The 12178-nt window shown below is 40.5% G+C and overlaps 1 protein-coding gene across 6 annotated transcripts in view; it reads left to right on the forward strand.

Annotated features, from left to right (window-relative positions):
* The window catches only part of nek7 (NIMA-related kinase 7), a 196794-nt gene that overhangs the window by 148265 nt on the left and 36351 nt on the right, over window positions 1–12178 (forward strand). For all 6 annotated transcript variants that reach the window (XM_041208097.1, XM_041208099.1, XM_041208100.1 and 3 more), the window contains 2 exons: window positions 1432–1540; window positions 5825–5932. In XM_041208097.1, the coding sequence (XP_041064031.1) occupies window positions 1432–1540; window positions 5825–5932 (217 nt within the window). The remainder of the gene's footprint in view (window positions 1–1431; window positions 1541–5824; window positions 5933–12178) is intronic.

A 12178-nucleotide genomic window follows, 5' to 3' on the forward strand; every position in this document is an offset into this window, starting at 1 on the left:
AAGAGTGACTAAGGTGATGTGAGCACTTTCACAATTGAAGTTGAGCTCTGAAAACAAACTTATAGAACTGAATTAATTTCCATTGAAGAAAAGGTTGAAAAAGGATCCTTATTCTTTGGGGAATGAAAAATGTGGAAATGGAAGTAGGGTATTTAATTTGGACTGAATGCACAGTGAAACACACAAATAGAATTCTTCCTTTCCTCAAGATAGAGGAAATGTGCAAAGCATCAGCAAAACAATTAATGTCAATTATCTGCTTCTAAAATAACGGGATGAAAGCCAATAAATTGGACTGAAGTACAGATTATGTCAAATATTAGAACACAATGGCTATTCTACTGTGACCAAAGAAATGCTATCTTTGGAAAGCACAATTAAAAGGCAATTGGAAGGAGGCAGCTACAGGAGTGCCTCAGCACTTGGTATTATTGTTTATGATGTAGGCAAATTATTTTGAAATGAAGACAAATATAACTGATTTAAATGCACCCTTGCCAAAGTTGATGGGGAAGTTAGGGAGCACATAACATTGCACAAATTCAGAGGGATTTGAATGGTTTATGAAGTTGGACTGACACGATGTTGTTTGCAGTGGATAAATATGAAATGGTGAGATGAGGAACAGTGACAAGAAACATGGAAATATCAGTTGATTTGAATTTGAATGTAGAGCATGAAAAGGAGACGAATCTGGATTAAGTACATTTTGCTTGATGAACTCATCATGACAGTATGAGGCAACAGTAAAACAGCTAATCTGATCTTCGGCTGTATGACGAGAAGTAAGATCTTGTTTCCAGCAAGTGAAAATGAGCTTGTACGTAAAATTGGTCCAACCTTACTTCGATTATAATTGGATTCACCGATGTGGAGAGGGACAGATCATCATGTAGTTCTGCTTGATTTTCTTTGGTATTAGTGATTATTTATTGAACAGTTTATTTCTGTAGATTTCATTGGTGGTTATTAAATCCATGCTGCGGTACATAGCGCATGGTCCGTGGGAGGAATAAGCTTGATGGGACAAATGAACTTTTTGTATTCCATCCTTGGTTATGTGTGCTTTCAGTGTGCTTGTTTATTAAACGAATCTTGGAAAGTCAAAATGTCCTTCCATGTGCAAATAAAATAAACCAGGCTTATACCTAGTGACAATTGTTGCCTTTCTGCCTTCAATATTCCCAGAAGAGAGTTTAGGCTGTAATCTCAAACAAGTTATTAGTATTTCAAGAGTTGCCCATTTATACTATCCATTTGTATATTTATACCATCTAAATCTGTATTGCAATCTGAAGTTGTATGTTGTGTACATAAATGTGTTAGCTTTTTGCTTTCAGAATTAAGTTTCGTTTCAAATTAAGATTATAGAATTAAAATCTATTAATGAGTACTAATTTGGATTCATAGTGATATCTGCTATTTTCGCAGCATTTTAAGAAACAGAAGCGGCTGATTCCAGAAAGAACAATATGGAAGTATTTTGTTCAACTCTGCAGTGCCTTGGAACACATGCATTCTCGGCGTGTCATGCACAGAGGTAACTTTAATACATAATAATAATAACCATAACCCATTAGAAGACAGAACATTCAGTTGATGTTGTCATTTTCTGAATGGGTTTGTTTGAACACCACATATCAGATCAGTTCTGCTTAAGTAGACTGACTTGGTGTAGTACCTAGCTGTTTGAACATATTAGTATCATATCCAATTCCAGAATCTCCCATGGCTTTGTTCATGATAAGTAAGAGAGTATAGGAAGAGTTAGGGACCAAGTGCAGGAAGAGTGGAAAGGAAAGAATTTGAAGTTTTATCAGGGTGAAGAGGAAGAGGGAGTTTTTTTTAACATTAATGAATTTAAAAATCATCTACTTATTTACAAAAAATTGGAGTGCAATGGCATTGCTCATGTTAAATCAAAATATGAGCCTGGAATTCTCTGCAATGACGACATTGGTGAGTAACACAGTGAGCTAGCATGAACTGATCTGTGTATTGATGCCGCTGCTAACAGTGCATTTTATCTTTAGACGTGCTACAAAAAAGCGTCGCTTTTCCAAAAAATTACTAAATTACAGGCATTTGTTAATTGGACTAGTTTTGAAATGTGCTGGCATAGTCTGAGGATAGAACAGTGCTCCCAAGATCAAGCAATCAGTTAAGTGGAAACTATCACTTGGTTGGTAGTTCACTTGGCTACCAAAAATTGCTGAACTCTTCCAGTTCCACAACACGAAGATTGATAATGCAAATTGTTAAGGGGTGATCAAGCTATTTAGCTGCATTCTCCACAGGCATTGTTGGATGGAAAGCTAATTCACCATTGTTTAAAAGGATCATATAATTAAAAAGACTAGTAAATACTGCTAATTTTGTTCAAGCCTCATATCTTCAGCTATAGCAAGTGAAAATATATTGCTTAAATTTAATTGTAGATTGCGTTTTAGGGAGATAAATTTAATTTTGTTGTGTTTTTTTACATCTGCATTGATTTAAATATTTGGTTAAATAGGCCACCATTCAGAAGTTGCCTGTGTGAGCTCCACAGATTCCCAAAGCCAGGGAAATAAAACACCCTGCTTCCTGAAATACCATATCATAAATTATGTTGCTCCTGATCTCCAGCATCATTTTTCAGTCACTGACACCATGATCTCTTAGAACTAGAATCATAACTGTAGATGCGTAAAATTCAAAGTTTTTGGTAAATTCCTCATCATGTTCTAATACACCTCTGTTTGTTGTCTGTCTTTTCCACCAAATTTTCTGTGTCTTTGTTTTTCCCAGTCATCGGTCTCTCTTTGTGTCTTACGTTGTAGCTCTTTTAGGGTTTTTTCTGGGCCTGGGCGAGGGGGGTGGGGCGGATGCTGAGTTGGAGGAATAGTCATGATTGGTGGAGGGATATGGCAAGACATAGGTAAGAAGCATCTGTGAAGAACTTTGAGACATCCTGAGGCCATGAAAGATGCCACATATATGCATATTCATACTTTGCTCCTCTACACTGTCAATCCTCATTCTCTCATACCCACTTGCCCATTTTCTTTCCACACAGTTTGATGCCTCTGTCTGTCAACTTCAACTAATCTGCATTCCCTGGTGATCCTGCCAACATCTCCCGATCTCTCTCTCATTCAAACCCAAATCCTCATCCCTACTACCTTGTATCCAGTGCTCATTTCTCTAATTCCTTATCACTATTTTTGTTCTCTGTTTCCTTCACTCCTTCCTAAGCTCCTACTCAAGCTTCCCTTCCTGCTTAAATGCTATACACCCTCTCTAAGTTAAAATTGTAGTATAAGAAGGTGGAAGTAAACCACCTTCAGAATGGCAAAGATTTTGCAGCAAGTATTAGTGCCAAGTAGTTCTGAGATTGTTAGATGTGCTGTTACAGGCTGAAAGTGCTAGATAATTAATGGATTGTGTGAATTCACATTACTGAGGTCCATCATTTGAAAGATGCAAGCTGCTAAAGGAGCCCACATAAAAAATAGTGGTCTGAAGGTCAAAGTCTCAGCTCTAACGAAAACTTCTTTGCAATTGCTACTTGGACATGACACAATTACACTGCCCAGATTGAAGCTAATTTGTTAGTCAGCTGCATTTATCTGTTGTCGTTCTATCGAGCCTTTTATTGACAATTGATAATAAAATAAATGCAAAACGCTGCGGGCGCTGGAGATCTGAAAACAAAAACAGAAAATGCTGGAAAAACTCAACAGGCCTGGCAGCACCTGTGGAGAGAGAAACTTTTTGAGTCCACTATGACCTTTCTTCGAAACCCTAGTTTTGTTTTATATATAGCATGGGAGACCTTTTATTATCAGTTTGACTCCCTATTGGTAAAACATAGACCAGGATCTTCCAAGCAGCAGCAATGATCGTCCGATTTCTGTTGCGCTCAAAACCTCCCACGACTCGGCACTGCTGCGTGTTTCTTCCGGGATCTCCTGTTCCCAGCTTTTGCAGAAATGCGCACCACAGCACCCCCAGGGAACTCGATCGGGACAGAGCAGAGTTGAAAGACAGGACCCGTCCCCTTTTTGTGGTGCAAGATGCTGTATGGTAAGTTTAAAGATCCAGTGAATGAATAGATGAGTGAATAGATAAGGTTGGTAGATAGGCGAAGAGAGTGAGTTGGTAGACGGGTCGGGGGTAGTTGGGTCAGGGTTGGTGGTGGGGGGCGGTGGGTTAGTTGGATATTTGGGAGGAATAATCGGGTCAGGTTAGGTTGGGGGATAGTCGGGTCAGGGGTGTGGTTACGGGGGGTGATTGGGTCAGGGGGGTAGTCTGGTCAGGTTCGGGGAGTACCTGGCTGACGTGAAGTAGTCGAGGGATCGGGGTAGTCAGGTTGAGTCGGGGTAGTAGCCGGGGTTGGGACATCAGGAGTGGTGAATGGGGGTTAGTCATTTAGTTTTTTTAATTCATTTGCAGGATGTGGGCTTCACTAGCCAGCATTTATTGCCCATCCCTAGTTGCCCTTGAGAAGGTGATGGTGAGTGCCTTCTTGCAGTCCACGTGGTGTACATACACCCATAGTGCTGTTAGGAAGGGAGTTCCAGATTTTGACCCAGCGACAGTGAAGTTATGTGTGTGTTAAACCTTTCTTTCGGCTGTCTAACATTTCCCAGGTAATTATCCAGGTAAGTACATGGAACTGTCCGAAGTCTCGACTCTAGCTCAGAGTCAGAGACGTTCGCGGAGGGTGCTGGGGAGCAGGGGAATTGCCCATCAAAAGTCGAAACTTCCTGGGAAATTCCCACATAGGTCCATGCAACAGGACTTTCAGTGGGTCCCGACGCATATCTGCAATCATACATCAGTTCCTGGCGATCTAAAGGCTAGAAGATTTGGTCCATAAAGTTAATTTCTTTCTCTTTCATTCATTGCCAAATCAATTTTAACTGCACCCATGACATGCAACTATTAATTTCAGATCAACTAAATGTGAAACATTGTGTTCATCCATATTTTTGAAACAGTATTTACTTTACATAATAATACAATCTGAAGAATATCAACGTGTTCCATGAGATGCCAGTTTTCATATCCGTGCCAATGATTCCATGTGCATTCATTTACAAATGACTATGGAATTCACTACCAGGCAAAATCTTGTGCTTCTCTACAAGGTGGGAAAGAAATATGAAGAATGAGTAAACTTGGGTACTCGTATGAACTCTGGCAATTATTTATAGAAGCACATGGTCAGAAGTTTGGAACCATACTCCATTGCTATTAGTGTGGGTGGAGATGATTTGACGGAACTTTACGAGAATCCATGGTTTCCCCCAACTGTGTGGTCTCAATAACTAATCCATTACTGGTTTATTTTTCTGTCTCACATGGTAGTGCCTGGGAAACACCTAGATTATTTCCTTTGCCTGAGCTAAGTTATCTGATCTCAGCTTGGGCAGCAGTTAGGGTGCTACTTTGGATGCCAGTAGAACTATATTTCGCACCATCAATGAATTGTCCTCCAGGAATAAGGCAAGAAAATGTAAGAATAACAAGGCAAATAATTTTGAATGATTTTAAGGGACTGATTTTATCCCTTGGATATTCTTCAAAAACTGCAAAACTATATGTGATTGCCTCATTTGTTAAATTAAAAATGAGACAGAACCAAATAAGTTTTTGTTTAATTCAGAATTAATCGAGTATTTGAAGCAAGTTTCCCATTTTGTTGATATTGGGAAGCAAAAGTATTTTTAATTGAATGACAAAGTTGTGAGACCTCATAATGTTATTTAAAATATTTCCAATTGTAGTAAAGTGTCAATACTTCATATTTATTTACATATATTTTGTTCCCTTGTAGATATCAAACCCGCTAATGTGTTCATTACAGCCACTGGGGTAGTAAAGCTGGGAGACCTTGGATTGGGCAGATTCTTTAGTTCGAAAACGACAGCAGCACATTCTTTAGGTGAGCAACCCTGCACAACACAAATCCATCTAATTACAGAAGCGGGATGCATTTCATTAAGAGTGTGACCAAAACCATATGTCTGTTGTAAACATGCAAGCAGCAAAGGCATGCTCCCTAACCAATATTGGGTGTATCTATTTCCTTGTGCAGTTCGGGGGGTTTCCTGTTTCTTTGACCTTTGCCATAACACAGGGTATGTCTGGAAGTAACAAGTCCAATCTTGCTACTGATACAGAACTCTGATTACACAACAGTGTAATAAAGACCAAAGAGTTTATGATGAATAGACTGCTTCGAGGCTACATGCTGAGCTGACCCATTGATCCTTTCAAGGGTTTATAATGCAGAAAAGCTTGAACAATCAGACAGCTACTTTTTTTTTATTACGTTGCTATGTTATTTTGAAGATTGTGTTGGTAAGGCATAGTTCAACTGATCATTTTGTTTTTTTTAAGATAATATTTTAACCAAAGAATTGACTGCAGATTTTTTAAAAACTGTTAACTCTCAGCAGCCTTGATTGAAAAGGGATTTGAGTTGGGCATGGCATTCATTTACTTGGACCAGTTGGGAACACAAATATAATTTCAGAGAAGCTGGTTCTCAAATTCCATTCTATTTCAAACCAGTGTTTCCTGGGCAATGGAATGCATTACTAGTTATTTCATAGAATCATTGGATAGATTTATAGAATAGTTGCAGCATAGAAGGAAGCCATTTGGATCATTGTCTGTGCTAGCTCTCTGCAAGACCAATTTAGCCAGTGCCATCCCTCCACCCTTTACCCATAGCCCTGCAAATCTTTTCCCTTCAGGTACCTATCCAACTGAGAGGCACGCTGGAATCTGCCTCCACCATTCTTTTCGGGGTCGCAGTCCAGATCATAATCACTTGCTGCATAAAAAAAGTTTTGCGTAAGAACACAAGAATTAGAAGCAGGAGTAGACCATATGGCCCCTCGAACCTGCACTGCCATTCAGTACCTGCCTCAGCTTCATTTCCTGCCTTAAGTTCACTTTTCCTGCCCGATCACCCCTATCTTCTCAAGGGCAGCCAGCAGTGGCCAACAAATGTTGGACTTGCCAGCATCACTCATATCAATTGAATGAAAAATAACAAAAATCTCTGTGTCAACCTTAAGTATACTCAACGATGTGGCATCCACAGCCCTCCGGGATGGATAATTCCAAAAATTCACCACCTTCCGAGTGAAGAAATTTCTCCTCATCTCATTCCTAAATAATCAATGCCTCGTCTTGATGCTATGTTCTCTTGCTCTCGAAAAACATCCTCTCAGTGTCTGGCCTGTCAAGTCCCTTCAGAATCTTGCATGTTTTGATGAGATCACCTCTCGTTCTTCTAACCTGCAGAGACTATAGGCCCAATTTACTGACCTTCTCATCATGGGAAACCCTCTCCAAAGCAATTATGACCATCCTTAAAGAGGGAGACCAAAACTGCACACTGTATTCCAGGTGTGGCCTCACCAAAACCCTATACAATTTCCCACATCTCCTATGTTACAACAGTGAATAAAAACAACAGTACTTTATTCGCTATAAAGCACTTTGAGACGTTCGGTGGGCATGAAAAGTTCTACATAAATGCAAGTCTTTCTTTTTCTGTGCTCTCTGTTATATCATTGACTTTTGAGCCTGAAGGTTAGCTTGAACCAAGAGCCTGTCTTCTGCCGCTTTCTTCTTTTGGCTTCTGCAATCCTTTTGCTTTTGAGTTCTCTATGTCCTTATTTTTATCACTTTGCTACTAGAGCATCTGTTCAGGAAATAAGCATGATGCAATGTAGCTTTATTGTTGTTTTAGTTCAGGTTCTTTAAGATCAGTATCTTTAATATGTCTCCAGGCCTATATGCTCCTATTTCCAACTTCCTCAACCCATTGATGAGCACACGGAACCATGAAAAATTGAGAGCCAGAGTTAATAATCTCAGGCGCAGGTTTAAGTAAGTCACCTGCTAGAATCTGACGTAAAATTATGCCACTATAAGCATGGCTGCCCACGGTTGCTTATTCCTGCATTTATGAATGATGATAAAAGATAAGAAGTCTGAGGTGCAGAACATTCGAAACCAGAAGAACAAGGCAGAAGGGAGGTACAATCTGTTCTTCTGAAGTACTTAGAGTTATAGCCGGTTGTAGGAAATTGATTCAAGCTAACCAGTTTGGGACTGCTGCTTTGGATTTTGTGTTGTTGCCTTCATTCTGGCCTGATAAACCATTAACTTCTTACATTGGACGCTATTACAACTGAGCCACAAAAAGTTTGCTCATAAAATAGAATTCGTCTCTTATTGATCCAGTATTCAATGGACCAGAGAGCTTTTCTCAGGCATCATATTTCTGCATTTGTACACAAAATCTCATCTTGCCTTGCATTAATGTTTCAGTTTTCATTACTCCGCAAATTGGGATGTTCGCAACCATTGTCCAATTTTACTGCCAATCTCAACAATTAGTGCTGGACATTTAATTAGCACTCTCTTGAGCTCAGCACATAACCAGGTGCTGAGTAAGGATCAAATTTATTACAGTGTTATAATGCTTTCCCACTGAGCAGGTCTTTAGACTTTTCATGAGATGATAATTCTAAAGGTGGTGCACACTGGAAGGGCATAATACTGCTGAAATCAAACTGCATTGTGATTCAGCACAGATTTTGAGGAATGCTAAACTTGTTGTCTCGCACTGGAAATCATGCTGTAGCATTGTAACACTGTGGAAAATAATGGTAAGATGGCTAAAGCACTACTGAAATAAATCATTTCTCAAACCGCGTCCTGAAACAATGAGAAAAATTGAAATCCCCACAGTCTCAGTGCCAACCAAATTCATTGCACTGCAGTGGCCCTTTTCCCAGTTTGAAACCTTATTGTTCTTTCTTAGCACAGATGCCAGAAGGCTTGCAGGGATTGATTATAAGATGTCAAATGACTGCAGATCTTAGTTTATGAATGTTAAAAAAAATACTTGGGGCAGAATTTTTCCGTCGGCGAACTGGGGGTGGGGCCTGCTTGCCGACGCGAAAATGGTGTGGGATGATGTCGGGGGGAACCCCGGATGTCATATCGCCTCATTTAAATATCCAGGAAGGTGGGGACACAGGGCGATCAGCTGTCCGCCCGCCGACCTGTCAATGGCCAATTGAGGCCATTGACAGGATAATTAAGCCAATTAAAGGCCCTTAAGCCTGGCGGGCAGGCCAGGAGTCCCAATGGGCTTCTGACAAAACATGAAACCTCATCCACCGGCGGGATGAGGTTTCGTGTCTGTTTTAAAAAACTTTAATGAAGTTTATGTGATTTTTATTGACGTGTCCCATCTCATGAGGGGGATATGTTAATAATTTGTTTATGTTTTTATTTTTGAAGTTTATAAAACTTTCAGCGCTCTCCCCGAGGCAGCACTTAGCCTCAGGGAGATGTGCGCTCTCTTGTGCGCAGGCATGAAACAGCGCACTCTGACAGTTGGGGAATCCCTCCCCCCCCACCCCCCGCACAGGAAGCGCTTAAGGCCCGCCCACTCAAAATGGCGGCGGGGCCCGTTTCGGCAGCGGTGATCGGCTGGTGACCCGCTGCTGAGCCAGTGGGGCCTGCCCGCCCATCAAGGGCAAAATTCTGCCCTTGGTATTTGAACATGTAGAGAGTCACTGCTGAACATGCTTGAACAGCAAGGCTAAAACAATTCAACATTGGTTTTAGAGGTCTGTTTTTGAGGACAGATCTAAAAGATTGTATTACATGCAATTAGAACAGTTTTTAAAACATCTTCTGTTTGCATTTGGCATGGCATAGTATTCATTTGTTATGTTATAGTCTTGATAATAAATATCTATTGTGTGATCTATTGGGAATGTTGAAGTAAAGCCTGTCTGAGAGTTATTTTGTCCTAACCTACATGACTTAATGCTTTTTAGATTCTCTACAACAGAAGCCATTCTTTACTGTGTGAGAATTTTGTCCCTGGCTTCAGCTTCTGTGTAAAGAAAATTGAGTTTCCTAGGATTTAGTGCTTATCATGAGCAGGTTTTTACATTTTGTAGGAGCATGTTCTCCATCACCAGCAGCAAATATAATCTTTCCCTCCATAACAATTTTGCCTTTTGTGAAGCGTGTGGGCAATTCTAGGAAAATTAGAAATAACAAAGACATCAGGTGGTTTCTAGAAAAAAAACACAAATTGAGGCACAACGGTCTTCCAGAACCAAAATGTCCTGATGCCTACACTGGTTGCCTTCATCAAAAAGTAGAAGCAGCTCCTGCTAGAAACCAAACATTTTACATTCTACTATCTATTACTTTGAGCTTTAAAAAGGTGCATTTCTTTGAAGTTTTGACTCCCCACCTCCATTTCATTTGAATTATATTTCTGGGCCTAGATGAGTTGCTCTCACCAAGAGTCATGCACTTAATTTACCTTTGTAGAAGATGTGTAAGAACTTCCACAGGAACTAGTTACCTTCTGTAGCACTTTATGTCATGCTCAAAACCATCTACCTCCACCAGTACTATGTGAAGAAGTTTATTCGAGAGTACCCAAAGAATTGGAATTCATTGGGGCACAATGTATTGAAGATTTGAAGCATCATTTGAAAATAATGGTAAAATCTCCAAGTGCAGCCTCAATAACAAGAATTGGACAACATGTTAGTGACTGTTCTGAACTCTGCACATTAACTTGACAAATCAACAAAACATTAATTCTCTCAAATGGTGCTCGTACTAGTAGAGGCAAAAGCCACTGTGGAATATCTTTAGGGCAGATAGGAAAGAAGTGAGTTTAGCAAGGCTAAATGGAATATATGTTAAAGCAAGGAGCCTGAGGAATAAGACAGACGAGCTGAGGGCACAGATGGGCACTTGCGAGTATGATATCATAACTGTGACCGAGACTTGGATAAAAGAAGGGCAAGATTGGCAGCTGCACATTCCTGGTTATAAGATATTCAGATGAGATCAAGAGGGGGATAGAAGAGGGGGGGAGGGGTGGGGTCGCAATATTGATCAAGGAATCAATTAAAGCAGTGACGAGGGATGATATCTTGGAAGCATCATCAAATGAGGCCATATGGGGAGAAGTAAAAAAACACAAAAGGGGCAAACACACTGTTGGGTGTGTACTATAGGCCTCCAAACAGTCAGGGAGAGATAGAGGATCAAATACGTAATCAAATTTCAGAGAAGTGTTAGAATAATGCAGTAATAGTCGGGGAATTGAACTACCAAATATTAACTGGGACAGTTTTAGTGTGCAAGGTAAGAAGGGAGCAAAATTCTTAAGTTGAATCTAGGAGAATTTTTTTAGCCAGTACATAGAAAGCCCAACAAGAGAGGGGGTAGTTCTGGACCTAATATTCGGATATGAGCCCGGGCAGGTGGAAGGCATATCAGTAGGGGGCGCATTTTGGAGATGGTGACCTTAACTCAGTTAGATTTAGGCTAGGAAATAGGATATGGAAAAGGTGAAGGTTGGGCCAGGAATAAAAGTTCTAAACTGGGGAAAGGCTAATTTTATTAAGATGAGATACAATTTGGTCCAAGTGGACTGGGAGCAGCTACTTGCAGAGCAGTGGGAGGCATTCAAAGAGATAATAGCAAGAGTACAGGGCAAATATGTTCCTGTAAAGACAAAGGGCGGGGGGGACCAAGGCTGGAGAACCCTGGATGCCAAGGGACACAAAGGTTAGGATTATGAAGGAAAGAGAGGGTTATGGCAGATATCAAGGGCTCAATAACAGCAGAGTCCCTAGAGTAGTATAAAGTGCAGGGAGGAACTTAAAAAGGAAATTAAGAAAGCTAAGAGAGTACATGAGAAAGCATTGGTGGGTGTAATAAAGGAAAACCCAGAGGGGGTTTTTAAATATATAAAGAGCAAGAGAATAACTAGGGAAAGAGTAGGGCCAATTAGGGACCATAGGGATAATCTGTGTGTGGACCCGGAAGACGTGGGTACAGTCCTCAATGAATACTTTGCGTCAGTTTTCACAATGTAAAAGGATGACACAGATATAGTCATCAGAGTGGAGGACTGTGAAATATTAGAGGAAATTAACATAGAGAGAGAGGAGGTACTAGCGGGTTTAGTGGCCTTAAAAGTGGATAAATCCTCAGGTCTGGATGAGATGTATTCCAGGCTGTTGAGGGAGGCAAGGGAAGAGATATCAGGGGCCCTGGCAGTAATTTTCAAATCCTCTCTGGCCGCTGGTGAGGTGCCACAGGACTGGAGGAC

This window comes from Carcharodon carcharias, chromosome 16, assembly GCF_017639515.1.
Source record: "Carcharodon carcharias isolate sCarCar2 chromosome 16, sCarCar2.pri, whole genome shotgun sequence".
NCBI lineage: Eukaryota > Metazoa > Chordata > Chondrichthyes > Lamniformes > Lamnidae > Carcharodon > Carcharodon carcharias.